The sequence below is a fragment of the Podarcis gaigeae genome (genome assembly GCF_964106915.1).
Source record: "Podarcis gaigeae genome assembly, chromosome: 7".
NCBI lineage: Eukaryota > Metazoa > Chordata > Lepidosauria > Squamata > Lacertidae > Podarcis > Podarcis gaigeae.
In genome coordinates this window covers 2,740,240-2,767,375 of record NC_139683.1, presented here as the reverse complement: position 1 = coordinate 2,767,375, position 27,136 = coordinate 2,740,240, and the positions used below count along the sequence as shown (strand labels likewise).

The 27,136-nt window shown below is 49.7% G+C and overlaps 1 protein-coding gene across 2 annotated transcripts in view; it reads left to right on the top strand.

Annotated features, from left to right (window-relative positions):
* Positions 1-27,136, top strand: part of ZC3H3 (zinc finger CCCH-type containing 3) — a 273,959-nt gene that overhangs the window by 189,793 nt on the left and 57,030 nt on the right. For both annotated transcript variants that reach the window (XR_014566778.1, XM_083749076.1), the window contains exons 6-9: positions 6,789-6,879; positions 9,201-9,359; positions 9,951-10,020; positions 17,637-17,768. Coding sequence is in view for 1 of the 2 variants with exons in the window: in XM_083749076.1 (XP_083605202.1) it covers positions 6,789-6,879; positions 9,201-9,359; positions 9,951-10,020; positions 17,637-17,768 (452 nt within the window). In the remaining variant the exon portion in view is untranslated. The remainder of the gene's footprint in view (positions 1-6,788; positions 6,880-9,200; positions 9,360-9,950; positions 10,021-17,636; positions 17,769-27,136) is intronic.

Below are 27,136 nucleotides of genomic sequence, written 5' to 3'. Positions count from 1 at the left end.
AGTCATAATCCCTTGAGCGTACCAGCACGCACACAGGAGCCCTGCCCAGTTGCTATGCCAACCCTGATGGTCCTAGACAGAAGACCATCAAGGTCAGAAAGAACTTGCATATAGGAGTGGATTCAGCACGGACTGGAACAAAGGACAATGATCAGCTCTTCCCTCTGGGGGCAGGAAGCTGCAAACTCCCCTTTGTCACCTGGAAAGTACTCATGGGGAGGGGGAAAGGGGGAACCAGCCATGTGACAGGACACTCAGATTACCAACACAACTCCTCCCTCAACCCCTCCTTTTTGTGATGTATCAATGATGTAGTTGTGATGTAGTTTTAGGGGTGTAGTTTTGGGGATTAGTAACTCATAAAAGTTGGGGTCTTCTTTTGTTCTGGGCTTCCATCTTGTTCCACCTGGTGGCAGGTGGGAGTCCTGTCGCGACAGTCTTCAATAAAGACCAAGCCTACTGGCTGCTGTTTTGCTCTGGTATTCCTGACTGATGTCCTTGTTTTTTTGTCCAAGGGAGCCCTCAGATTTCTCCGTGCATTTAAAGTTTATTTGTGTTTGCAGTAAGTTACAGTCTTCATTGTTCACTTAAGAACCTGACTGAGACTAAGTGATTTACTGGGGAGGACTTGGTTGGTGGCAACGGATTAGTGGTGTAAAGGTCAATAGTCCGTGAGACGACCGGGGGCTCCATATGAACCCCACAAGGCCCTCCAAGTCCTTCTGGGCCAAAGGATGTTGGTTTAACAGAGGACTCCAGTTTGGAAGACTGGCTCCCAAGGTAGCCTGTGCTTCTGGCTGTAGCTCTCCATCCATCCCAGAACCCTGTGCCCTGTCCAAGGTCCTGAAGGCTCTGGCTTGCCTAAGCTGGGCTCTTCTCTTGGTCGTGGTTCTGCCATGTTTGCTGTGCCTTGACCTCTCCACGCACGATGCTGCCTTGTTTGCCGTTACATCACCATGCCAGTGTTGCAGCCCATTTCCCCCGTGAGCAAAGAGCCTGCGCAGAAATGCACAAGGCAAAGTTCAACAGCAGACCGTCTTGCTGAGGTTGGAATGGTGGTGTCTGGGGTTGGGGTGGATTGAAAGGGTTGCTAAGCATGTAAGCCACGCTGTATAATAACAACAATAATAATAACAATAATAATAATTTTATTTATTACTATATGTGTTATTAGCAGCAATTGTTCCTACAGGCTTTGGGGAACTGGGTGCCGTGCTCTTTTTATTGTAATTATTTGTATGATTTTAATAGATTTTTTAGTGTCACAGAATCATAAAGTTGGAAGAGACCCTAAGAGTCATCTAGTCCAACCCCCTGCAATGTAGGAATATCAATAATAATAATAATATAATAATAATTTATTATTTATACCCTGCCCATATGACTGAGTTTCCCCAGCCACTCTGGGCGGCTCCCTATCGAGTGTTAAAAACAATCAAGTAGATCACTGTTTCCCAACCTTGGGCCTCCAGCTGTTTTCAGACTACAATTCCCATCATCCCTGACCACTGGTCTTGCTAGCTAGGGATGATGGGAGTTGTAGTCCAAAAACAGCTGGAGGCCCAAGGTTGGGAAACACTGAAGTAGATCATACATGACAGATGACAATCCTATCTCTATATCTGTACCTATATCTATCTAAATCTTCTCTCTCTCTCTCTCTCTCTCTCTCTCTCACACACACACACACACACTGCTTAATTGTTTTTTTAAACAATTGGTTTCGCCCAATGTTTTCCACTGCTGAAAGCTCTTTTCACATTCAGCGTTCTCCTGGAGTACTGGAGATTCTCTCTCTGTCCCCATTGCCTGCTAACTACAGAGTGGTTCCAAGGGCTGCTTGGGTACATGTATTTTTTTTTTTGGAACCTGCCATGGATGCTTTAGCTGAGACTCCTGCATTGTAAGGGGTTGGACTAGATGACCCTCGGGGTCCCTTCCAACTCTACAATTCTGTGATTCTACCTCTTGAACCCGAGCCCCTGCTTAATATTGTAATCGCACACTGATAAAAGGCCTAGATTCAGCCCCCATTGAAAGGAACATGCTTCCTAGGACCTTGGGCCAAACCCCTTCCGTTCTGGTAGGGCTTGCTCCCTGGGAGTAGTTATCATAATTTTATTTACACTGGTACCTCGGGTTAAGTACTTAATTCATTCCGGAGGTCACTCTTAACCTGAAACTGTTCTTAACCTGAAGCACCACTTTAGCTAATGGGGCCTCCTGCTGCTGCCGTGCCGCCGGAACACAATTTCTCTTCTCATCCTGAAGCAAAGTTCTTAACCTGAAGCACTATTTCTGGGTTACCGGAGTCTGTAACCTGAAGCGTATGTAACCTGAGGTACCACTGTATTTATTAAGTTCCTGCGGCCCCAAGGCAGGTCCACAGCAGGCAAGAGGGCTCCTTAAACAGTTTGAACGCAGCTTTGCGAACACTTTCAGCAGAGATAAATAAATTAGGCCGTTTTTATAAAATGAAAGCCCAGCTATGAAGTTGTTTGGCTTCCAGCTATTGATCTATCGGTTTCTATTTCATTAGTTAAAAATTCTAGCCATTCATTTCTCTAAGCCAGACAGGAGGGACTTTAGTTTTCTCTTTCTTTCTCAAGATGCAGTAGCTGGAAAGGCATCTGCGCTTATCTGCTGGAACAGAGTTTCCCGCCCTCCAGCTCAGGACGGGTTTTCTTTCCTTTGCTTGGGATGAGGGGACAGGGGTCTGGAGGGCCGCTGTGAATCGTGGCGCTTCATGGCTTCAGACCAGGCTTCCTCAGCCTCGGCCCTCCAGATGTTTTTGGCCTACAACTCCCATGATCCCTAGCTAGCAGGACCAGTGGTCAGGGATGATGGGAATTGTAGTCTCAAAACATCTAGAGGGCCGAGGTTGAGGAAGCCTTGTTGTTGTTTAGTCGTTTAGTCGTGTCCGCCTCTTCGTGACCCCCTGGACCAGAGCACGCCAGGCACTCCTGTCTTCCACTGCCTCCCGCAGTTTGGTCAAACTCATGCTGGTCGCTTCGAGAACACTGTCCCACCATCTCGTCCTCTGTCGTCCCCTTCTCCTTGTGCCCTCCATCTTTCCCAACATCAGGGTCTTTTCCAGGGAGTCGTCTCTTCTCATGAGGTGGCCAAAGTCTTGGAGCCTCAGCTTCAGGATCTGTCCTTCCAGTGAGCACTCAGGGCTGATTTCCTTCAGAATGGAGAGGTCTGATCTTCTTGCAGTCCATGCAAGACTCTCAAGAGTCTCCTCCAGCACCAGAATTCAAAAGCATCAATTCTTCAGCTATCAGCCTTCTTTACGGTCCAGCTCTCACTCTCACTCACTGTAAATAGTTTGCACCAAAATAAAGCCTGTAAAAGACAGGTCGGAGTCCTGCCTGGTTACTCTCGAGCAACCGCAACAGCATCTGACAGTCTGCTTGGAACTTTTTTGCATCTTTTCCCAGCTTCCCATCTTATCTTTTGCTTTAGTGCTTCTTCCCGAGCAGGCTAGTTTATGAGCTCTTTTTAACAACCGAAACTTGTAAAAGATCCCAGGCTGGTCTTGCCGAAATCCCCACGGCGAGAAAATCTTGTGATGGTGGTGCTGATGGTGATGGGGAGAAAATGCTTTGCCGCATCCCAGAATAAGAAGATGCACAAGGCAGCAGAGCTCAGTCCAGTGCATAGAAAAGGGTCCCATCTTGTGATGGGCCGGCCAGATGTTTTGCAGTGACTGCCTGTCTTGAGTGTGTGTGGAGAGGAGTTCGCCCCATGGTTGGGCTTGGGTGATGCCTCTGATCGGCAGCGATGCTCCGGGAATGCGACTGCGCCAGCAATTTTGTTTGCACATGGAACAGATGGGCCTGTGCCGTCACCAGCGGGCTGCGTGACAGCCCGGGTGAAGAGAGTGCTCATTGACACGCTATCAAATTCCACTCACTCACTCGGGAACACACTCGGGTTGGCAGGTGAACGACGGAATGACGCTCTTCCCCACCTGCCATGCTCAGGCACACGTCTCGGCTGATGGTGCAGGGCTGAACGATGCAGGAGGAACTCCCCATCATGCTTGGGGGGGGGGGGGGAGCCACAATGTAAATAAGTAACAGTGGCGTGAAACTCTTTTCTGGAAACCAGGCCTTTCAGTTCAGCTCCCAGCTTTCTCAGAGAATGCCTTCTCATAGACCCAAATTTTCTGCATGTTGAAGATCCCTTGCACCATCTCCCTAAAACCTTGGATTAGACCAAGTCATGGAGGAGAGAGTTGTTCTGGGCCACTAGCCATGATGGCCACACTCGGCCGACACAGGGGGAGGCAGCTATGCTTCTGAATGCCAGTTGGTGGAGGGGAGAGGGCTCTTGTGCTCAAATCCTATGGGACGGGACCGCCTCTCCTGATTTGCCCCACAGAGGACCTTAAGCTTAATGAACAACCATAGTTTAGAGGTCCTGGGCCCTAAGGAAGTCAGACTATCCCCCACCAGGGCCAGGGCCTTCTCAGTGATGGCTCCGACCTGGTGGAATGCTCTGTCCTGGTGATGCTCCCATGAGACCAGGGCCCTGCAGGATTTAACCTCCTTCTGTCAGGCCTATAAGACAGAGCTATTCCACCTGGTTTTCAATTTGAACTTAGCCTGATTTTTTATTCCCCTTTCTGCCCTCCCTCTCCCCTTTTTATGAAGATTACCCACTCTGAGACCCCACAGCTAATTCTCCCCTGGCCTCCTCCCTGGCCCAAGTGGGACCAATTCAGCCAGCTAGCCTTGGGGATTATCTAATGCTTATTTCACCTAAATTGATTTCTGAATTTTGAATTTTATTGTTATTCATGTTTTTATACTGTATTTTATGCTGCTTTTACAATTAAGTGTTTTAAATTTGTTGTTAGCCGCCCTGAGCCCGGTTTTTGAACCGGGAAGGGCGGGGTATAAATAAAAAAAATATTATTATTATTATTTCCCACAGGCCTCTGGTTAGTCCCCATGAGAACGGGATTGTTGGGGCAGAGCAGAGCAAGCATAACCCTCCCCTCCATGCCTTTGTCCTGTTCTCTTTTAAAGTCACCCAGGTTGGTGACCCCTCGCTGCCTCCTGTTCCATTGGTTGGCATGAGCCAACAGTGTGACACGGCAGCTACAAAGGCCAATGCAATTCTGGGCTGCATCAATAGGAGTATAGCATCTAGACCAAGGGAAGTAATCGTGCCACTGTATTCTGCTCTGGTCAGACCTCACCTGGAGTACTGTGTCCAGTTCTGGGCACCACAGTTCAAGGAGGACACTGACAAACTGGAACGTGTCCAGAGGAGGGCAACCAAAATGGTCCAAGGCCTGGAAACGATGCCTTATGAGGAACGGCTAAGGGAGCTGGGCGTGTTTAGCCTGGAGAAGAGGAGGTTAAGGGGTGATATGATAGCCATGTTCAAATATATAAAAGGATGTCACATAGAGGAGGGAGAAAGGTTGTTTTCTGCTGCTCCAGAGAAGCGGACACGGAGCAATGGATCCAAACTACAAGAAAGAAGATTCCACCTAAGCATTAGGAAGAACTTCCTGAGAGTAAGAGCTGTTCGACAGTGGAATTTGCTGCCAAGGAGTGTGGTGGAGTCTCCTTCTTTGGAGGTCTTTGGTGTTTCCTGCTTGGCAGGGGGTTCGACTCGATGGCCCTTGTGGTCTCTTCCAACTTTATGATTCTATGATTCTGTAATTCTATGATTCTAACTATGTGCAGCATGAAAAAGTCCTTCCTTTTCTCTGTCCTGCATCTTCCCACGCCCAGCTTCGTCGGATGTCCAAGGGTTCCTGCGTTACGAGAGAGGGAGGAAAACCTTTCTCCACCTGGTCTCTCCATGCCGTGAATAATTTCATAAACTTCTATCAACGTTGCCTCTCGCTTGCCTTTTCTCTAAAGGGAAAAGCCCCAAACGCTGTGACCTTTCTTCATAACAGAGTTTCTTCACCCCCTAGATCATTGGGGTTGCCCTTTTCTGAACCTTTTCAAGCTTCGCAGTATCCTTTGTCCCTTTGTCTTAAGGCAGTTTGCTGAAGGCAGGAGGTAAAGGTAAAAAGGGATCCCTGACCATTAGGTCCAGTCGTGGCCGACTCTGGGGCTGCTGCGCTGATCTCGCTTTACTGGCCAAGGGAGCCGGCGTACAGCTTCCGGGTCATGTGTCCAGCATGACTAAGCTGCTTCTGGTGAACCAGAGCAGCACACGGAAACGCCGTTCACCTTCCTGCTGGAGCGGGACCTATTTATCTACTTGCACTTTGACGTGCTTTCAAACTGCTAGGTGGGCAGGAGCAGGGACCGAGCAACGGGAGCTCACCCCATCGCAGGGATTCGAACCGCCGACCTTCTGATCTGCAAGTCCTAGGCTCTGTGGTTTAACCCACAGCGTCACCCGTGTCCCTTGGAGGCAGGAGACAAAAGCCTTGAATAAGGAAACATAAATAGAAGACAAAACAAGGCCTCTTAGTTCCTCCGCTGTTGCCATACAAGTGGGTCCTTGCCAAATGTTGTGACATGGGAATGGCACATCGCTGGCAAGCCTGTGCCTTTCTGCAATGCTTCCTGAGTCCCTGGCCTTATTTATTCTGATCCCCAGCCAGGCACCTGGCAGTTTCCTGCTGCTGGCGAGGTGGCGGCAACACCTCGGCCCACCCAGGTTGCACTTATTCACCCTGCCGGGAACTTTGAGTGGCTCCCCCCCCCCCCCCGCCTGCAAATCAGTAGAAGATCAAGCTCCTTTTTGCAACTTCTGTAGTATCCACACGAGCACTAATTAGCATCTCATTTCTTTCTCCTTCTCTCCAGGAACCGTGAGGCCGGATTCTGCCCATGGCTCCCCTGGCTATTCCCCATCCAGTTATCTGAACAGGTCGACCACCAGCCGCTACATCGCAAGGTCTGTATTCCTTCCCTCTAGAGGAGAGACGCTAGTCCCAAAATGTGAACAGAGCAAGTGTCCTGTTAATCCTGGAAGCTCTGGAACCTCTCAGGCCATTTTGCTAAGCCCCTGAAACTCTTCTATGCCATCTCGAAAGGTTGTAGTCTGACCGAGTGACAATGAGACTGAGAGACATGATGGGCTGTTACGACGTCCCTTCTTTCTCTTCCCCACCCCACTCCCAAGGGCTTGATTGGTGGAGGGCGTTTTGCCAATTATTTAGGTGGGGTGGGGGGCAAAAAGCAGTTGAAATGGATCAGGTGGGGAAAGAGAGAAAGCTGCAGGCCTGGCTTACTTTGAGGCATGTATTGTGTGTTGAAAAGCAGCAGTTTCCTCTCTTGCTTCCTTGCCTGGGGAGGTGGCAGATGAGGTGGCAGTTAGTGATGGGTGGCGCTGTGGGTTAAACCACAGAGCGTAGGACTTGCCGATCAGAAGGTCGGCAGTTTGAATCCCCGCGACAGGGTGAGCTCCCGTTGCTCGGTCCCTGCTCCTGCCAACCTAGCAGTTCGAAAGCACGTCAAAGTGCAAGTAGATAAATAGGTACCACTCTGGCGGGAAGGTAAACGGCGTTTCTGTGCGTTGCTCTGGTTCGCCAGAAGCGGCTTAGTCATGCTGGCCACATGACCCGGAAGCTGTATGCTGGCTTCCTCGGCCAATAAAGCGAGATGAACGCTGAAACCCCAGAGTCTGCAATTGGACCTAACGGTCAGGGGTCCCTTTACCTTTACTTTAAGGCAAGGATGCCCAACAGGTCAATCACAATCTACTGGTAGATCTCCGTGAGCTTTTGGTAGATCCTGGTTGATCTCTGGCTTCTTTTCCTTAGTGTCGGTAAAACAGACTCCTGCCCCGCCCTCTTGCCCTGCCCTCCATTGTTGTATGATCTCTGGAAGGGAAGACGGAGCTTTCTCTGTGCTGCTGTTTTGATCCATAGTGATCTTTTTGTGAGTGACTTTACCCCTTTGTCCCTTGCCTTAACCCCCCAAAACGGAACTCCCCCCAAAACCCTTTTTACAGTGGTACCTCTGGATGCATATGGTATCTGTTCCAGAGCCCCATTCGCATCCTGAGTAGAATGTAAGACATGACTGCGTGTGGGTAACCGTGGAGCGTAACTTGTAAACGCTCAAGCCGAAGCACATTTAACCTGAGGTATCACTGTATTGAGGGACGCGGGTGGCGCTGTGGGTAAAAGCCTCAGCGCCTAGGGCTTGCCGATCGAAAGGCCGGCGGTTCGAATCCCTGCGGCGGGGTGCGCTCCCGCTGCTCGGTCCCAGCGCCAGCCAACCTAGCAGTTCGAAAGCACCTCCGGGTGCAAGTAGATAAATAGGGACCGCTTACCAGCGGGAAGGTAAACGGCGTTTCCGTGTGCTGCACTGGCTCGCCAGATGCAGCTTTGTCACGCTGGCCACGTGACCCGGAAGTGTCTCCGGACAGCGCTGGCCCCCGGCCTATAGAGTGAGATGGGCGCACCAACCCCAGAGTCTGTCAAGACTGGCCTGTACGGGCAGGGGTACCTTTACCTTTACCTATCACTGTATTAAAAAGGGGGGGGCTTTTCTACTCCCAAAAAAAAGCTCAACAATTGAGCTGAACCCCCCCAAAATGAGGGTAGACCACTTTCAGTTTTTAATTCTGAACGTAGATTGCAGTCTTTGTGGTACCTGGCAAATGCTACTGGACTGCCACTTCCATCATTCCTGAAAACCATTCTGGAAAATCTAATGCTCAAAGTCCATTTACACAGAGGGATAGGTAGAAAAGACACTTCTTATCTGGTCTGGTTTGACTTCAGGAAATATCTCCTGTATTTTTATCTTGTGAACCACCCTGAGATCTTTGGATGAAGGGCAGTATGTAAATTTAATTAATTAATTAACAACCTGCTTTGAGAGTTTTAGCATTTGACATATAAATTATAAAAGGGGGAAGAGAGGATCCCAAGCGTACCAGCAAAGTCTATGCTAGTGTATGGAACTTTTAACAGTGAAAAGATTTGACAGCAGAGATCAGGGGCCAGTATTTTGGGAACTCTGTTCTGCACATTGTGGAAGAAAAGAGGACAGAACAATCATACTAAACACCCGTTGTTGTTAGTTGTTTTTTACTTAATTTTGCTGTAATTCTGAGGCATTCCCTCATGCATTTGTCAGTTACGATTTGTACTGTTCGTCTTTCGCAAAAAATTAATAAATGTGGTTTTAAGAATGATAGTCCCTGTCGCTCGGCCGTGCTGGCCGGGGCTGAAGTGAGCTGCTTGTCTCTCTCCTTCCCTGCAGCCGAGCCGTCCAGCGCAGCTTGGCCATCATCCGCCAGGCCAAGCAGAAGAAGGAGAAGAAGAAGGAATATTGCATGTACTACAACCGCTTTGGCAAATGCAACCGCGGTGAGAGGTGCCCCTACATCCACGACCCGGAAAAGGTGGCCGTCTGTACACGGTAAATAATCTCCCTTTCCAGAAGCCCCAGGAAGGGACAGTGCTGTTGTGCAGGAAGGTGGTGGATTAACCCAGTTAATGAGGCGAAAAGGGGCACGTCTCCATTTGCATCCAGCGTGCATCAGATACGCATGTATAATCCACACATTGGGCACAGCTGCCTGCGATTGCAAGCGCCGCCCTAAGCAAATTAAAACTGGCCTAAGTTGGCCATGGGAGCTTTGCAGAAATCGACAGGGCCTGTCCCATCTTTGGAAAGGCCTTTCCAAAGAAATATCTGCGCTTGGCCTTTGCCTCATGCTGGTGGAAGCTGAAATTGCGTTACGCAACATCAGCGGAAGCCATGCGCAAGGGCTTCCACTCGCGCAATGGGCACCCTGCTCCTTCTGCTGTGAAATCGGCTGGGGAGGGGGTCAGGAGAACCGCCAAAACAGCTCCCCGGGTTTGGAGAGTGAGGATTGTTCCGCATGGCAAGCGGAAGTATATTTGTAACGGTTGAATTCCACCATTCCCCCCCTGCCAAAATTTTCCAGCTGTCTTCTGCTTCCCTCCAAAGCTCCTCAGACCTCCCTCTTCTCCATCTTCTCAACAGGTTTCTCCGTGGTACATGCAAGAAAACCGATGGGACCTGCCCCTTTTCGCACAAGGTTTCAAAAGACAAGGTTGGTTTGGCTCTTAGTTGGCCGAGGGAGGTGGCTGCAGTGGGGAGGTGTTTCAAACAACGTATTTGTCAGGGATGCAGGTGGTTGCTCACGAGTAAACAGCCAGGACTCTGACCTGCCTTTTACAGGTTTTATTACTATGTACAGTGCAGGAACCCAAAGTTCATGTCTCAGTCACTTGCAGATTCCAGGAGTCGGCTCTTCTGGTTACGCCCCCAGCATAAGAACTTACACCCCAAGTCTCCGCCTTCTATCTTTACGTTTGACCCACTTGCAAAAACTAGGCGACGGAAGCTGCCTGCCTGTTTCCCTATCAGCCTGGCTGGGAGCGGTACTAGGGCTCACTGTAACCTCTGTGAGCCTTTGCCTCACTTTGCCCCTCCTTTCCCCCTCTGTTTCACCAGAAGTGTCACTCTCACCAGTCCCTGACGAAGTGTTACTGCTGAGCAACGTCCCTGTACGCTTCTGCCCCCTCCCCCCTTTCGATGGCAGTAAAGGTAAAGGGACCCCTGACCATTAGGTCAAGTTGTGGCCGACTCTGGGGTTGTGGCGCTCATCTTGTTTTATTGGCTGAGAGAGCCGGCGTATAGCTTCCGGGTCATGTGTCCAGCATGACTAAGCTGCTTCTGGCGAACCAGAGCTGCGCACGGAAACGCCGTTCACCTTCCCGCCGGAGCGGTACCTATTTATCTACTTGCACTTTGACATGCTTTCGAACTGCTAGGTGGGCAGGAGCAGGGACCGAGCAACGGGAGCTCACCACATCGCGGGGATTTGAACCGCCGACCTTCTGCTCGGCAAGCCCCAGGCTCTGTGCGCCAACCGCATCCCCCTCGATGGCAGTACCCTGACAGTATTCATTCGGAGTTGGCTTGGAAAAGCTGTTCAGGGTCGCCATGGGGCTGCTTCCCATCGTGAGAGGAAAGCGGGTCTCTTAGGGTGCTTTGATCGCTCAGTTGGCTAGTGTGGGGTGCTGATGATGGCAAGGCTGCAGGTTCCATCTCAGGTTGAGGCAGCTGCATATTCCTGCGTTGCAGGGGGCTGGTGCTCAGGGTCCCTTCCAACTCTACGATTCTGTAATTTATCAGTATTCTAGCACATTAAGCAGGTCAGGGCAACTTGGGCTGTCTTCTTCCGCATCCGAGGTGCCCACAGGCACAGGTGAAGTGCATCACAACATACTGTACTGTGCCAATTGCCATGGCAACAGGCTGGATGGCGCCTGGCAGCAGGTTTTGGCTCATGGCAAGCAGGGCAGAAGCAGAGGGTCCCATTTCTGAAGAATTTCTGCATTTGATGAGGGATGGATTGATTGAGTTTCCTTAGATGCCACTGTTCCATTGTAAGCGTGCCCAGAGCAGCTTACAGACAACATTCAAAACATCAGAATGCAAATATTGAAGAGCATGCCAGCAAATTAAAAAAATGAGAAAAATCAGCTGTTTAACAAACTGAATAAATTCAATATTACAAAAACACAAACAAAACAGTCAAGGTTTAAGTGCATAAATGAAAAGCAAAGCGAGTAAAAACAAAAATAAAGTTTCTGGTATTCCAGCTCTCCAAGGAGCCTGGCTTGCATACAGTTCAGAGGGGAGGGGTCTTCTCACCAGGCTAGATGACATGCAGGTGGCTGCTGTATCTTTACTGCAAAGGAGGCTGGCAGCAGCAAAAGGGAAAAGTTTGGAAGGGCAGAGATGGTCAGTCTCTTCCCCAGCCCCCTGGAAGTACCAACTCCTGGTGCAGGTCTCATTGTCCCACCCAGAATTCAGGATAGGAGAGTTCCATCCTCACTCTAGAACGTGACCCATATTGGGAGAGAGGGGGCTGCTGTTTCATATGTGTAGATTTATTTATTTAGACCAGAGGTAGCACCCCCTGGGAGGGCAGGGGTTGCAAAGAGGCAAGGGGGCGGCAGGGGGGTGCTGGAGGTGTAAATTACTATTACTTTGGTAAATGACCATCAGGCTTTGAAAAATGGGTATTGCTGGATCATGCTCACTAACATTGTTGACATAATTAAGCTAAATAGTTTTAATTTGATTTTGAATAAATGTGCCATTCATTGTTGCTGTTTCAAATTTTATTGTGTTATTACCTTCCTTAGAGGGTCGTGCAAACCGCTGTTCTGAATAATGCTCTTTATAGAGTAGGGGGCACTGGGGATGGGGCGATGGAACCAAGGGGGGCAGTAGCCCCCCAAAGTTTGGGAACGGCTGATTTAGTAGATTTATAACCAGCTTGATCGAAAAGCTCTCCAACCATGGGACAAATAAATTTTTGGTTAAAACACAGCTCAAATTCACAGTCCAATTAAGAACAAATATATATGAAGCCATTGTTGTTAAACACACACACACATACACAGAGGACCATCATCATTACAAAGAAAGATAAAATCAATACAGCTTTTAAAAGAGATAGAGGTAGCTAAATTATATGTCTGGGTAGGCTGGCCAAAACAAAAAAAAGTTTTCAGCTGGCCCCAGTCAGGCCATTAACTATGACTTCATGCTCTCTGCCTCCCCCACTCCCTGACGGCTCCCAGATGGTATCAGGTGCAGCATTTCAGCTCCCTGAGAACTCCCATTTTCACTAACAGAAGATAAGCAGGTTTCTGGCCCTTATTACTTTTGAAGAGATGCTTAAAGCTGTGTGAGCAAAACATGCTTAAATCTCAGAATCCGGAGAGGGAGCTAAATATGCTTTTTTGGCTGGGTGGGGGGAGGACTGCAAAGCTCCCATGTCCCCACCCCCCTCCCTGTGACTAGCAAACCCAGAATAAATAATGTCGACCGCTGGAAAACATTTGCAGAATAAATGCGGCAAAGTCGGAGAGTCGTGCGTATTTGCTAATTTACCTAGGTTCTGAAATTGCACAGAATGCAGGTTGCCTGGGGCAGAATTTCGTTCTCCTTTTTTGTGAGCACAGAGTAACCCATCCCTGTGCTGTGCCGAATGGGAAACTAAAGGCACCCAGTTCCTCCCCCCCCCAACTTGTGGTTCAACGTGTGGTTTCCCCCAAGCAAGTCCGTGCTAGTGAACTGCGTTGGGGGAGAGGAGTGGACTTCTTACTTTCTGTTTTGAGTTGGGGAGTCTCTGGGCTGCGGCCTCCCCTTCCTTTGCTGAGCTCAGAGCCCTTTCCGCCGTGATTTATAGCCCAGGGGTAGCCGGCTGCCCGGAGGCAAGTGGGGACTTCGGCACCCGCTCCCGTAGCTTCCTGTTAACCTGGCGATTACCAGGAAAGGTGATGTCCGCCTCATTTATCAAAGCACAACCCAAAGAGAGGGGCTGGTGAGTTAATCCTTACCGCAAAAGAAAGTGGTTTTCTGCTGTGCTCAGGCTTCGCTGCAAATGGCCTGGCTGGAGTCCACTGTCTCCAAACAAGCCCTTTCTTTTAAAGGCAGCTTTCTCGTCTTGTGTCTTCAATTTAGTACAGGAACAGATATTTTTTTTGGTCTGGATACACGATTGCCCCACCTCCTGGCTGCTGCCAAGAGCAAATGTGCTTGGAATAGAGTTTGAGAAGTCCCTCTGTTGTCTGTCCCTTTCTTTCGCAAACCCTCAGGGAGACCAGGTGGTGCGCAAGAACTTTCTGGCGAGAGCATCAGGGGTGCAAACCCAATGGAAGGGAACACATGCCATGGAATGATGTGGCTATTGGTTTATTACTGACCCTGCTCCTTAAGGCCCTAGGGTGGGATTTTTGAGCAACCAAGCAGCAGACAATTTATTTTAAAGTTGTGCTCTGCCTAGCTAGGGCCTTGAGACAGAGGGAGGTGGCAGATGTTGGAGGTGGTGTTGGGACAGTGGACAGAATAGGGCTGCCCTGTGTCCGGGATTTCCCGGGATTCGTCCATTGGAAATAGCGTCCAGGCGGAGTTTCTAAAAAGCAGTTAAATAATGGCAACCCTAGGACAGAGCTATGTGCTGTGTGCCCTGCCATGTGTCCCTTACTCTCGCCTGCTGCCTCACTGCTCCATTGCCAGTGTCAGAGTTGGTTTTGAAAACCAGTTCGGGAGCATTTTGTCCATGGAATGGAGCCAGGGAATGGCATCTTGTCCACTGCCTCAGGCAGGAAAATGCCTTGGGCTGGCCCTGCAGCTACTCCATTGACGTTGTTGTCCCACCAAGTTGCCTGGCTTGGAATGGAGACAGAGGCAGGCCCAAGGCTTTCCAGAGGTGCTTGACTTTCAAAAACGCCTCTTGGGCCTCCGATTGCTCTGCAGGTTGTGTGAACAAACACGGTTTAGAGGTTTGTCCTTGCGGGGGGGGGGATGTGTGTGTGTGGAATACAGTTGTGTAGCAGGCCCTTTGGTCCTCCTACGTCAAACTGATGCCCTCCAGATGCTGTTGGACTTCAGCTCCCATCAGCCTCAGCCAGCTCTCCTTGGGGGTCAAGTGCCATTTGTGGTTGTGGCACCACTTTGGAGCAAGCCTTGCACAAGTTGGACTACAACTCCCATCAGCCTCTAGCTAGTCCAACAACGTAGTCCAACAACGTCTTGAAGGCTGCCAGAGTCCTGAACTAAATCAAAAAGAAAATCTGCAAACATTTACGTTCAAAATTAATTGGTTTGTTTTTTTCAAAAAGGGCAAAGCGGGAAGAGAAGGGAATATTATCTCTGGCTGCCTTAGAAGCCCAGCAAAGAGAGGAGTTTTGATAGGTTTCCTGAAAATATGTCACGAGAAGAGTCGAAGCATCAAACAGCTTTCCTTATTTAGAGGGTGGGGCACAGTGGAGAAATGGCCCGGCCCTCGCGGGCAGACTTCCTTGTGGCCCCCAGTTTGCTGCTCACCATCCCTGAGGCCGCTAGCCCCCTGCCACTCTCTGTGTGCCAGCGCAGCTGAGTTTGCGGATGCGAGAGGTTAGCACGAGGCTAAGACTTGGGCTGGAGCAGGCTGCTGTTGCAACAGCTTTTCCCCTTGAGGGACTTGACAAGAATCAGCATTTTTCTCCCTAATAGAGCTTCAAAACTCTGTTGTGAGCAATTTGGAAATTCACGTCGAGTTTCGGGTTCATTAGCTGCCGGCTCCGGGAAGGCGTGTGCGCGTCTTTGGGGCTTCCTAATATGGCCGCAGTGCCTTGCATTAATGTTATTGTTATTTGCGCGGACATCGCGGGGTGCAAACAAGGTTAATTGAAACGAGAACGGCGCTTCCTCTTGGTAATGGCTCAGCCGTGACAGCTGGGAGGAGTTGAGTTTTGCATAAGAGCTGCCTTTATTATCCCTTTTTATTAGAGCTAATTTGATCTCTATATCAAAACCTACATTAAGGGAATCGTTTACGGTCACGCCACCGCCGACAGGAGAAGGCAGCCCCAGAGCCCTGTCCTTTATTTTAATGTCTGCAGTTAAAAGACAATTAAAAATAAACTCTTTGCTTTTAAAGCCCTCTTTGTTTTTCCTTCTTGCGTGGCTTTTAGCCTTCCATTTTCCTGTCCTCTTTCTCTCCCCTCCCTCCTCCTCCTTCTCACTCTAGTGAACTAATTCAGTTAAAGCCCTAATACGTCCTTTGGGGGAAAGTTCCCTCCCCCATGCATCGTGTCGCCCGCGCTTGTTGCACATCTGTAAATACTGGCCGGAGGATTCCTGAACCTGCAGGACTTAAGGCCATGGCGCTTGGCAGAAGCGGTGGCTCTGTTCACTGGGCAATCAGCCGGTTTTTGTGTCCATGTGGACAGCCAGGAAGGGAAGAGGGAGAGCGTGGAATTGAAACTCTGGGGGTAAGGCGAGCCAAGCACCCAGAAGGAGCATTTCACAAGCCATGTGGTGGCTCTGGGCCTTGGAAGGTACACTCAGGAGCAAGATGCTTTTAAGAAATAGAAATATTCTTATTTAATGTTATTCTCTGCAGAGTCACCCTGGAGCAGCCCTCTGGTGCCCTCCAGCTGTTTTGGATGGCAACTCCCATCTGCCCCAGCTAGCATGGCCATACTGGCTGGGGCTGATGGGAGTTGTAGTCCAAAACAGCTGGAGGATGCCACAGGTGCTTCCTTGGCTGACCAGCAGTCCTAGTGTTTCCATCCCTGCAAAGGCAGAGCTTTGCCACCCTGAGCTGCAGCCCCTCTCCGCCTCCAGTAGCCACTAAAGGTGGAGGAGGAGGGTTGTCACAGCAGGCCAGTAATTCCTTTTTAATTACCCAGCAGCTGGCAGAAGGTATAGTTTTGTGCTTTGTGGCAGGAGTGCTCAAGGCGGCCCCACATCTGTCTCTGCGCACAGATTGGTTTTGATGTGCTTTTTCACATCACCAGCACCTGTGAACAAAGGTAGCGAGAGCAATGAGTTCTGTGGAGTCCTGCCCACCAACTGGAGGAAACAATGGCCAGAATCTGGCTTCAAGCTGCCGCAAAAGGCGTTTCTCTCAAAGATGCCAAAAATGGGAATCAAAGTACCCTTTGGCCCATTGCTACTCTCGTCTGGTGAGGTTTGGGTGTCATATCATGACACCTAGCCTTTGGAACTCCCTCCCCCTTGAATATTAGACAGGCGCTGTGCTCTTGCCATCAGAAGGTCCTTCCTGATGTTTAGTCGAAATCACCTCTCTTGTCATTTGAATCCATTGGTTTGGGTTCTCGGCTCTGGAGCAGGAAAAAACAAGCTTGCTCCATCTTCCATGTGGCAGGTATTAGAAGATGCTTCTCAGTCCCCTCTTTCCCAGGCTAAACATAACCAGCTCCTTCAACTGTTCTTCATGAGGCTTGGTTTCCTTGATCATCTTGGTTGCCCTCCTCTGCACATGTTCCAGCTTGTCAACATCCTTCTTAAATTGTGGCACCCAGAACTGGACACAGGATTCCAGGTGGGGTCTGACCAGGGCAGAATAGAGTGGTATTATGACTTCCCTTGATCTGGACACGGGACATAGGTTCCACTTCTGGTGCCTACTGACTTTCTTTGTTTCTGATGTTATAGTTTTAATGGTTGTTGGGGTTCTTTTTTGGATGGAGTTACAGTACTTAGAGATCGTTGTAATTAAGCATTGTACAGTCATACCTCGTGTTGTGTTTGCTTCAGGTTGTGTCCCATGGCGATCTGGAAGTACCGGAAAGGCTTACTTCCAGGTTTTGCCACTCACGCATGCGCAGACGTGCAAAATGACACCATGCGCAGAAGGAGTGAATCGTGACCCATGCATGCGCAGATGCGGGTTGCGTTCTGCTCATGTTGCGAACGGGCCTCCGGAACGGATCCTGTTTGCAACCAGAGGTACCACTCTATAAGTTATCAGATGCATAATATGTGCACCGCAGGGAAGCAGCGATGAAGGCGACTAAGTTGTTTGGTGCGCCTGGTTCTTGCAAGAGTCCTGCACAAAGTGTGGAAGCCTCAAACAAACAGAAGACTCAATTTGCTGCTCGCTCACGAGACTTCCTGGGTGGCCCTGAGAAAGTTGCTTTCTCTGCAAGTTGCATTCTGCCAAATGGGAATATTTGTGGCCAGCTTCGCAGGGTTGTTGTGAGCGTAAGAGATGCATGTGTAAACCACACCAGAATCAAATCTGGTGGGCGTGGGAGACTGTGGCCTTCATTTTATAGCAGGGATGGTTTTCTGTCAGACTTGGGGGTTGGAACTGGCACTAAATCATCTTCCCTCCTGACTTTGTCCTTTCAGATGCCTGTGTGCTCTTATTTCCTGAAAGGGATCTGCAACAACAGTGACTGTCCCTACAGCCATGTCTACGTTTCCCGGAAAGCGGAGGTGTGTTCAGACTTCCTCAAAGGCTACTGTCCCTTGGGAGAGAAGGTAAGATGGGGTAAGGGCTTGGACAAGTATCCCATTGAGATGTAACCCACATGCAGCTGAGAATCCGTATATCTTGCGATTGTTGTTTTGTCTCATGACATGGTCCATACTCACAGAAAACCCAGTGTCTGCAGCTGAGAAGGATGTCTCCTTTTCAGTTTTTTTAAATGGTCTCCCACCTTCTCTTTTCTCCTTTTTGGGGTTCAGTACCACAGCTGAGTCTCAAATGGCAACTACCCCTTCCTGGAGAGATACTGGACAAAAACGTTTCCATCTTCAAATCCAGCTGGGATCACACAGTGTGATTTGCACCCTGTAGGTGTGTGTGCATATGCCACTTTGGAAAAGTTGGGATTTAAATTTTGGGAATCAAAAAAAGTAAAAATAGCCGGCTGAGTTTGGCTCTGTGTATGGTGTGTGCTGGGATTCTCGGTTTGGCAAGAAGCAACCAGGGATAACTTATTGTTAAATTCTCTGAAAATTAGGGCTACCTCAGAGGTACGGAATCTGCTATTTCAATGAAACCAAGGGGGCTCCTGATGAGAAACTTGCTCTCTTTGCTGCAGCAGTAATATACCGTATTTTTCGCCCTATAAGACGCACTTTTCCCCCTCCAAAAATGAAGGGGAAATGTGTGTGCGTCCTATGGGGTGAATGCAGGCTTTCGCTGAAGCCTGGAGAGCGAGAGGCGTCGGTGCGCACCGACGTCTCTCGCTCTCCAGGCTCCAGGAAGCTATCCGCAAGCCTTGCACGCCCGGAGGGAGTTCCCCCAGGCGCGCAAGGCTTGCGGGCGGTAGCCTGCAGCACGGAGCACGGGGAGCCCTCCGGAGGACGCCCAGTGCTTCGCGCAGGTGTCCGCTAGCCTTGCGCACCCGGGGGATCTCCCCCCGGGCGCGCAAGGCTTGCGGGCGGCAGCCTGCAACGCGGAGCACGGGGCGCCCTCCAGAGGACGCCCCGTGCTCCACGCAGGTGTCAGCAAGCCTTGCGCACCCGGGGATCTCCCCCCGGGAGCCGAAGGCTTGCGGGCGGCAGCGCGGAGCACGGGGCACCCTTCGGAGGCCGCCCCGTGCTCCGCGCTGGTGTCGGCAAGTCTTGCGCACCCGGGGGATCTCCCCCCCCCGTGAGCGCAAGGCTTGCGGGCGGCAGCTGGCAGCGCGGAGCATGGGGCGCCCTTCGGAGGCCGCCCCGTGCTCCGTGCTGGTGTTGGCAAGCCTTGCGCACCCGGGGGCGCGTGTGGTGCCCTGAAACAGAGGGTTCCCCATGCTGCGGACTGTAGCCTGCCGCCCGACGCGCGGGGCGCCCTGAAGCAGAGCGCCCCTCGCGCCAGGCAGACATGGGCCAGCCCCACAAGCTCGGGGGACAGCGGGGAGGCGCAGCACCGCCATCCCACTGTTCCCCGACCTGGTTTTGGGGGGGGGGAAATAAAGGAAAAAAATTTTTCCTTTATTTCCCCCCCCCCCCCAAAAAAGTAGGTGCGTCCTATGGGACGGAGCGTCCTATGGGACGAAAAATACGGTAGTTTTTTTTAAAAAATGGAACTGTTTTTAGATTTTTCTTTAAAAAGTACTGGCTTTAATATAGATATGTGTTTGGTTTTTTGCTTATAATATTGTAAGTCACTTTGAGTTGCCATGGCAAAATTGCGACTAATACATTTAATAAAATCATTGTCGTGTTTTTGTGGTGAAGCAATATTCCGTAGTTTGTGCTGTGTGAAAAACTGCTTTCCTTTTGTCCTGAATCTTTCAACATTCATTGGATGGTCTTAACCTCTTGCCTTATAAGAGAGAGAAAACCACTTCTTCCTATCCACTTCCTCCACACCAAACATAATTCTCGACTTCTCTGCCATGTCCTCCCACCCACTTAGCTCACCTTTCCCCAGAAACTCAGAAGCCCCAACTGTTGTCACCTTTCTTCACTGGGGAATTCCTTCATGCCCATGATGCCCTCTTGGGTTGCCCTTTCATTCAACTTTTCTAGCCCTGCAATATTCGTTTCTCAGATGTACAGTCACACACCTGATGATCCCATCTTTTATGTCCTTCTTTTGGGCGATGGGTTAGGGGGCAAACAGTAGGATAGTGCCTTTAAAGAATCCCTCGCTCCATACCTCCTATTTTTGGAGAGAGAGAGGCTGCTCCATCTAGCATGGTCGCCATCAGCAGCCCTTGGCTCTAGGAGTTTGCCCCATCCTCTTTTAAAGCCATCAAAGTTGCTCGCCCCCATTGCCTCCTGTGGGAGGGAGTGCCATAGCTTAACTTAAAAAAATAAAAAGGTAAAGGGACCACTGATCATTAGTCCAGTCGTGGCCGACTCTGGGGTTGGGGCGCTCATCTCGCTTTACTGGCCGAGGGAGCCGGCGTATAGCTTCCGGGTCATGTGGCCAGCAGGACTAAGCCGCTTCTGGCGAACCAGAGCAGCGCACGGAAACACCGTTTACCTTCCCGCCAGAGTGGTACCTATTGATCTACTTGCACTTTGACGTGCTTTTGAACTGCTAGGTTGGCAGGAGCAGGGACCGAGCAACGGGAGCTCACCCTGTTGTGTGGATTCGAACCGCCGACCTTCTGATTGGCAAGTCCTAGGCTCTGTGGTTTAGACCATAGCGCCACCCGCATTACATTTAAATAACTACATGTAAATAAATCCTCTCTTCTATCTGTCCTGAACCTTCCAACAAGAAATGGGCCTGGCAGTAAGAAGGCGGAATTTTGCTGCGGAATTTTGTGGTGGCAGGGCCAGCTGTGGCTTTTGGGCCACCAGTTTCAGGGACTGGCCGGACAGTGAGGAGTGGGCACCGGGAGAAGGAGGGGTTGGAGACTGACTTGGAAGAAGGGAACGTCGATCTGGGGGAATATGTGACAGCCAAGAGACGAGAGCCAGAGGCAGGAGAAGCTGCAGGATTGGAGAGTGAAGAACAGGGCAGGAGGATGGAGAGAGAATGGAGGATGGAGGATGGAGTCAGGTTGGTGGGGAGTCAAAGCCTTCCACATCTCCTCCTGCTGCTCCCGTGTCTCCTGCTCCACTGTCTCCCAGGACCAGGAGAGGGGTGAAGAGGGAGGAGCAGGAGCAGGTTACACGCAGGTGAACTCTGCTTCTGCTTGCGTGCAGCTCGGGTGGTGGAGATACCTAAGCTGAGGTCGTGGCGGGCAGGGGTCTCTCTGTCGCAACAACTGCCTCAACAGGTGGACACCTAGGAGTTACTTGTGAGTGTACTTTCAACAATATAGTGGTACCTTGGTTCTCAAATGCCTTGGTACTCAAACAACTTGGAACCCAAACACTGCAAACCCAAAAGTATCGGTAAGTGTTCCGGTTTCCAAACTTTTTTCGGAAGCCAAACGTGCTGCGTTTTGAGTGTTACACTTCTGTTCTGAGTGTTATGCTGAGGTCTGTTTTTGCTATTTATTTTGTGGTTTTGTTTCTGCGGCTCTTTTTCGTTTTGTTTTTGTGACTGTGTGGAACACAATTCAGCTACTGATTGATTGATTGATTGACTGCAGTATGCTGTTTATTGTTTTCATTTTATGAATCAATGGTCTCGTTAGAATTCATGTTAAATTGCTGTTTTAGGGGTTGCTTTTAAAATTCTGCAACCGATTAATCGATTTTGCATTACTTTCTATGGGAAAGCGTCCCTTGGTTTTGGAACGGATTAAGTTTGCAGTGACACCCACACGGCTTCAGTATTGTGAAGGAACACAGCCAGGGCTGGCACACCCATGAGGCAAGGTGAGGCTACTGCCTCGGGTGGCAGGATCCCCAGGGGCAGCAGATCCCAGTGGTCAATCTTGATCCCCTGCTTTGTTCCCAATCGCTCATCCCTTCTTCCTTGGCCGGGGTGCATTTGTGCGTCAATTTGTGGTCCGCCTCAGTTGCCAGAATGTACTGGGCCAGCCCTGAATGCGGCTTCTGTGTCTCAGGTGATGGCAGCCACTGGAAGCAGCATAGACCAGCATGTAGGCAAAGGTGACTTGAGGCCAGGGGATGTGCTTGCCCTACCTGTGGAGAAAGGTGTGGAGAAAGAAAGGCAGGGGAGGTTTCCCCTCCCTCTCTGACAGCGCCAGAGAGTGGGCTCATCCAGCAAAGCTGATGGGTACGTCGGGCAAAAGGAAGATCTTCCTCACGTTGCTGGCTTGTGGAACTCACTGCCACCAGATGCGATGGTTGCTAGCTTTAGAAGGGGGTTGGACAAATGCCTAGAAAAGACAGAGGGGGAGAAGAAGTCTGCCAACTGCTGCTAGTCATGATGGCTGGAGGGAACCTCCAGGTTTCATCGGTGGTGGTAGGACAGCAATGGGTGGTTGCCTTCCAGTCCTGGTTCTGAATTCTTCTGCTAGGGCATCTGGTTGGCCGCTGTGTATAACCCGGTGGGGTTACTCTTGTGCAACTAGGAGGAGGAGTTCCAAGGAGCACCTTGTGGTGTCTTGGTTAGAGGGTCAGGCTCTGAACTGGGAGAGGCCAGGGTTCGAATCCTCCCATTCACCAGGTAACCTGGGGCCAGTCACTGCCTCCCTCAGTCTAGCCTACCTGATAGGGTGGTTGTGGGGGTTAAATGGGGGGGACCATGTACACCAGCCTTTCTCAATCTGTGGGTCCCCAGGTGTTGTTGAACTACAACTCCCATCATCCCTAGCTAGCAAGGCTGGAGCTCAGGGAAGATGGGAGTTGTAGTCCAACAACATCTGGGTACCCACAGGTTGAGAACCGCTGATGTACACCATCTTGAGCTCCTTAGAGGGAAATAAAAGTGGGATATATATGCTCCATGATCACTGCAGATGGTGCCAGCAGTCACAAAATTAAAAGACGCCTGCTTCTTCGGAAAAAAGCAATGACAAACCTAGACAGCATCTTAAAAAGCAGAGACATCACCTTGCCAACAACGGTCCGTATAGTTAAAGCTATGGTTTCCCCAGTAGTGATGTATGGAAGTGAGAGCTGGACCATAAAGAAGGCTGATCGCCGAAGAATGGATGCTTTTGAATTCTGGTGCTGGAGGAGACTCTTGAGAGTCCCATGGACTGCAATAAGATCAAACCTCTCCATTCTGAAGGAAATCAGCCCTGAGTGCTCCCTGGAAGGACAGATCCTGAAGCTGAGGCTCCAAGACTTTGGCCACCTCATGAGAAGAGAAGACTCCATGGAAAAGACCCTGATGTTGGGAAAGATGGAGGGCACAAGGAGAGGACGAGATGGTGGGACAGCGTTCTCGAGGCTACCAGGATGAGTTTGACCAAACTGCGGGAGGCAGTGGAAGACAGGAGTGCCTGGCGTGCTCTGGTCCAGGGGGTCACAAAGAGTCGGACACGAATAAATAACTAAACAACAACATAGATGCAATAAATAAATTTTGAAGTCCTACACCTACATTCCAATCGAGAGGCGGCCATCAGTCAAAGGTGGGGAAGAGCAACACCTGGCGAGGATACTCACGGAGGGACTCTGGCAGCAAAAGATTGCTAGCAGATTACCTTTTGCTAACGGCGTTTTGCAGCCGGACCCCTGTTTTTTGTGGCTGGAGACCATCCCTCCGAGCCGAAGGCAGAGTCGATGGGGCAGCCTCTCTCCACAGCCACCGGTACAAGTCACCCAGGCAGCACGTGTACAATTATTTTAAAATATTCCAATTTAAATGAAAATATAAAAGAGATACTTAGAATATTTATTCTATTAGTGAACGTGCTTACCGCATCACTTCTGGAGTGTCAGAAAAACATTCTCCTACAGATGATGGATAGCAGCCCGTAATTATATCGGGGGGGGGGGTGTGGAATTGCTGAGCGTGCCATATTTAACTGGGGAGAGGAAATACCCAGCCTGGGCCATCGAGGGTTAATTTTATTCTCTAAATAATATAAAAAGTGCTGAGTCTGTTCCTTTTGCACAAAGTAGAAAGTCCTCAAATGGACCCCGGAGAGTTTATAATATTCTACTGAATCAAGTAAAAATGTTAACCTTGCTTCATAAAACGATGGCTTGTTAAAGATGCGCAGTCCCTTTTCTTGTGAATAATTTAGAAAGGGAGTAAATCTCTTCTCGTTCTGCCTTTCCCCCCACTCTTTCTCTCCCCTTTTCCTACTCTTGTGTCCGATATGCGGCAGGGCACAGCTGTCTGCAGTTTTAGCTTTTAAAAGGGCAGGCGAAGGCGGGGAGGCAGCTGAGGTCGGACCTGGCGCTGCCCGTGTGTGTTCTAGAAACCCAGGGTGCCAATCCCGCCTTCTGGGCACTGGGACTCTGTGCCAGGGACAGAGGTTCCCTTGAGAGATCCCCCAGGGGCTCCCCACCCTTCGTGGAACAGGCAATTTGCTTCTGTCATGCTGCGATTAAGAACATTAAGAACAGCCTGCTGGACCAGACCAGTGGCCAATCTCTCCCAGAGTCCTCTTTTCACAGTGGCCAACTCTCCCCTCCTGGGGTTTCCAGCAGCTGCTATTTAAATAATAATAATAATAATAATAATAATAATAATAATAATAATAATAATTTATTATTTATACCCTGCCCATCTGACTAGGTGGCTTCCAGCAAAATATTAAAATACAATAATTCATCAAATATTAAAAGCTTCCCTAAATGCGTCTGCCTTTTAAAAGTAAGATACAGTGGTACCTCTGGATGCGAACGGGATCCGTTCCGGAGCCCCGTTCGCATCCTGAAGCAAACGTAAGACGCGACTGTGCGGGTCGTGTTTTGCCACTTCCGTTCATGCGTGTGGTGTCATTTTGAGTGTCTGTGCGTGTGTGAGCGGTGAAACCTGGAAGTGATGTGTTCCGTTACTTCCAGGTCGCCGCGGAGCGCAACGCGAAAATGCTCAACCTGAAGCGTATTCATCCCGAGGTATGACTGTAGTTGTTTCTGTCCTTGACATCTGACGGGAGGGCGTTCCACCGGGAGGGCACCAGAGAAGGCCCTCTGCCTGGTTCCCTGTAACCTCACTTCTCGCAGTGAAGGAACCACCAGAAGGCCCTCAGCGCTGGATCTCAGTGTCTGGGCTGAACGATGGGGTGGAGAGGCTCCTTCGGGGATACTGGGCTGAGGCTGTTTAGGGCTTTCAAGGTCAGCACCAACACTTTGAATTGTGCTCGGAAACATACTGGGAGCCAGTGTAGCTATTTCAAGACCGGTGTTATGTGCTTCCACCCCCATCGTTCAGCCCGGATACTGAGGTCCAGCTCCGAGGGCCATCTGGCCCTGCGAGAAGCGAGGCTACAAGGAACCAGGCAGAGGGCCTTCTCAGTAGTGGCGTCTGCCCTGTGGAATGCCATCCCTTCAGATGTCAAAGAAATAAACTATCTGACGTTTAGAAGACATCTGACGGCAGCCCTGTTTAAAGGTAAAGGGACCCCTGACCATTAGGTCCAGTCGTAACCGACTCTGGGGTTGCAGCACTCATCTCGCTTTATTGGCCGAGGGAGCTCGTGTACAGCTTCCAGGTCATGTGGCCAGCATGACTAAGCCGCTTCTCGCGAACCAGAGCAACGCACGGAAACGCCATTTCCCTTCCCTCCAGAGTGGTACCTATTTATCTACTTGTAATTTGATGTGCTTTCAAACTGCTAGGTTGGCAGGAGCAGGGACTGAGCAACGGGAGCTCACCCCGTCACAAGGATTTGAACCGCCAACCTACTGATCGGCAAGCCCTAGGCTCTGTGGTTTAACCCACAGCGCCACCCGCATCCCTCATATTGAAATACTGTCCCTCAATAAGGCCAAACTTAGATTCACAAAATGTTTAGGGGTATGCGTACCCCCAGAAAAAAGCACTGTACTGTATATATAAACTTTGCTTCCCATTTAATTCCTGGTCGAGGGCGCTTCAGCTGATCCTGCCCTGTTGCAACCAAGGGGGCTGCCTGGCTGTGGCAACCTCTCCTCCCTTCTCCTGCTGGCCCCTGATGCTGCCAGGATGAGCTCCGCTTCACTTCAGGATCTGCATCCCTCACTTTTTCCTTCCTTTCTTTTCTGTGTGCCTTTTTTGTCTTTATGCAAGGCAGCCACTTTTAAAAAAAAGATCCATTATTGTTTAGAATTCCTGGCCTGCTCTCTCCCTCTTCCGTTAAGAACCTTTTGAGAATGTCTGCACAGGGCCTCTCTGGACTGGTAAAATAAACCTTTGCTGATGCTGTGTGCTGTAATTTTGTGCTGTGCGGGGTTCTTGCGGAAAACGATGCCTGTTTTTCCGCCGCTGATTCCTTTGACTAGAAATCACCTGCCTTGCGTGAAGAAGATGAATTCCTCTCCTTTGTTCTTCCAGACTCAGGCTATCTCTTCTGCATTTGCCCCACGGAGTAGAGGGAACCTTTCAGATAAATCCAGCAGACGGCTTCTGTTTTGGCTCGTAAATGCCTGCCGAAAACTTTTCTGTTCCATCATGCCCACACGGGCAATTAAGAAGACGTCTTCCCGCAATTTAACTTCCGATTTTAACTTCTTAAATATTCAATTATTCAAATACAAGAACCGTTTGCGACAATTGTACATGTTGTTTCTGTTGGGCGGTTTTATGTACAGTTGTCACATGTGGCTCTTGTATTTGAATATTTTTAAGAACAAATGCTTAAACGGCTTTTAAAACCGGCTCGATGGTTAGTGGCTTTTCCTGGGATCTCTTTGCAGCCTTAGATCAGCAGCTTTGCATGCAGAGGATCCCAGGTTCCTTTGAGAGCGTCTTCGAATAGGGTTGGAAAATGTCCCCTGCCTGAAATCTGAAGAGAGCTGCTGCCAGTGGAGACACGAGTGAGATAGATGGACCAAATGTGTTGCCCTCATTAATCCCTCATCTAGTTTCCCCCATGTCTTTTAATGCAAAATATCCCAAAGGACCCCATTGGGACACAGTAAGGGACTTTCACTGGCCTGGGATAGAGACAAACGTAAGGACACCCCAGTGCCCTGGACATTATACATCCAGACCTGGACTGGAATAACATGGATCCAGCCTTGTCTGAACCTTGGCGACAGGCCAGGCTCATGCCCACAGAAAGCACTTCAAGGGAGCTGGTCTTCAGCAGCCGCTGTGGGCTGTGGAGTGTCCTGAGTTCCTTGAAGCACGTGCTCCATTTTCTCTTTTTCTTTTTTTGAAATCGTCTTTATTGATTTACAACACCATCTTACAAATACATTACAAATGGTTACGAAAGAGTTAAACACAAAAATGACAAAGAAAAATAAAATAAAAATAAAAAGGAACAAAAAAGAATTAACAATAAGAAAAGAATATCAGTTATAGCATCATATCTTATCCAATAAAGTCTTCTGGAAGAAACTTCCAATCATTCTCGTTGTACTTTTTCTGTTGCCTTAATTTTATCACACAGTTTGTTTTGTAGCGTTTTCTGTATGTTTCTCTAAGATATTTACTC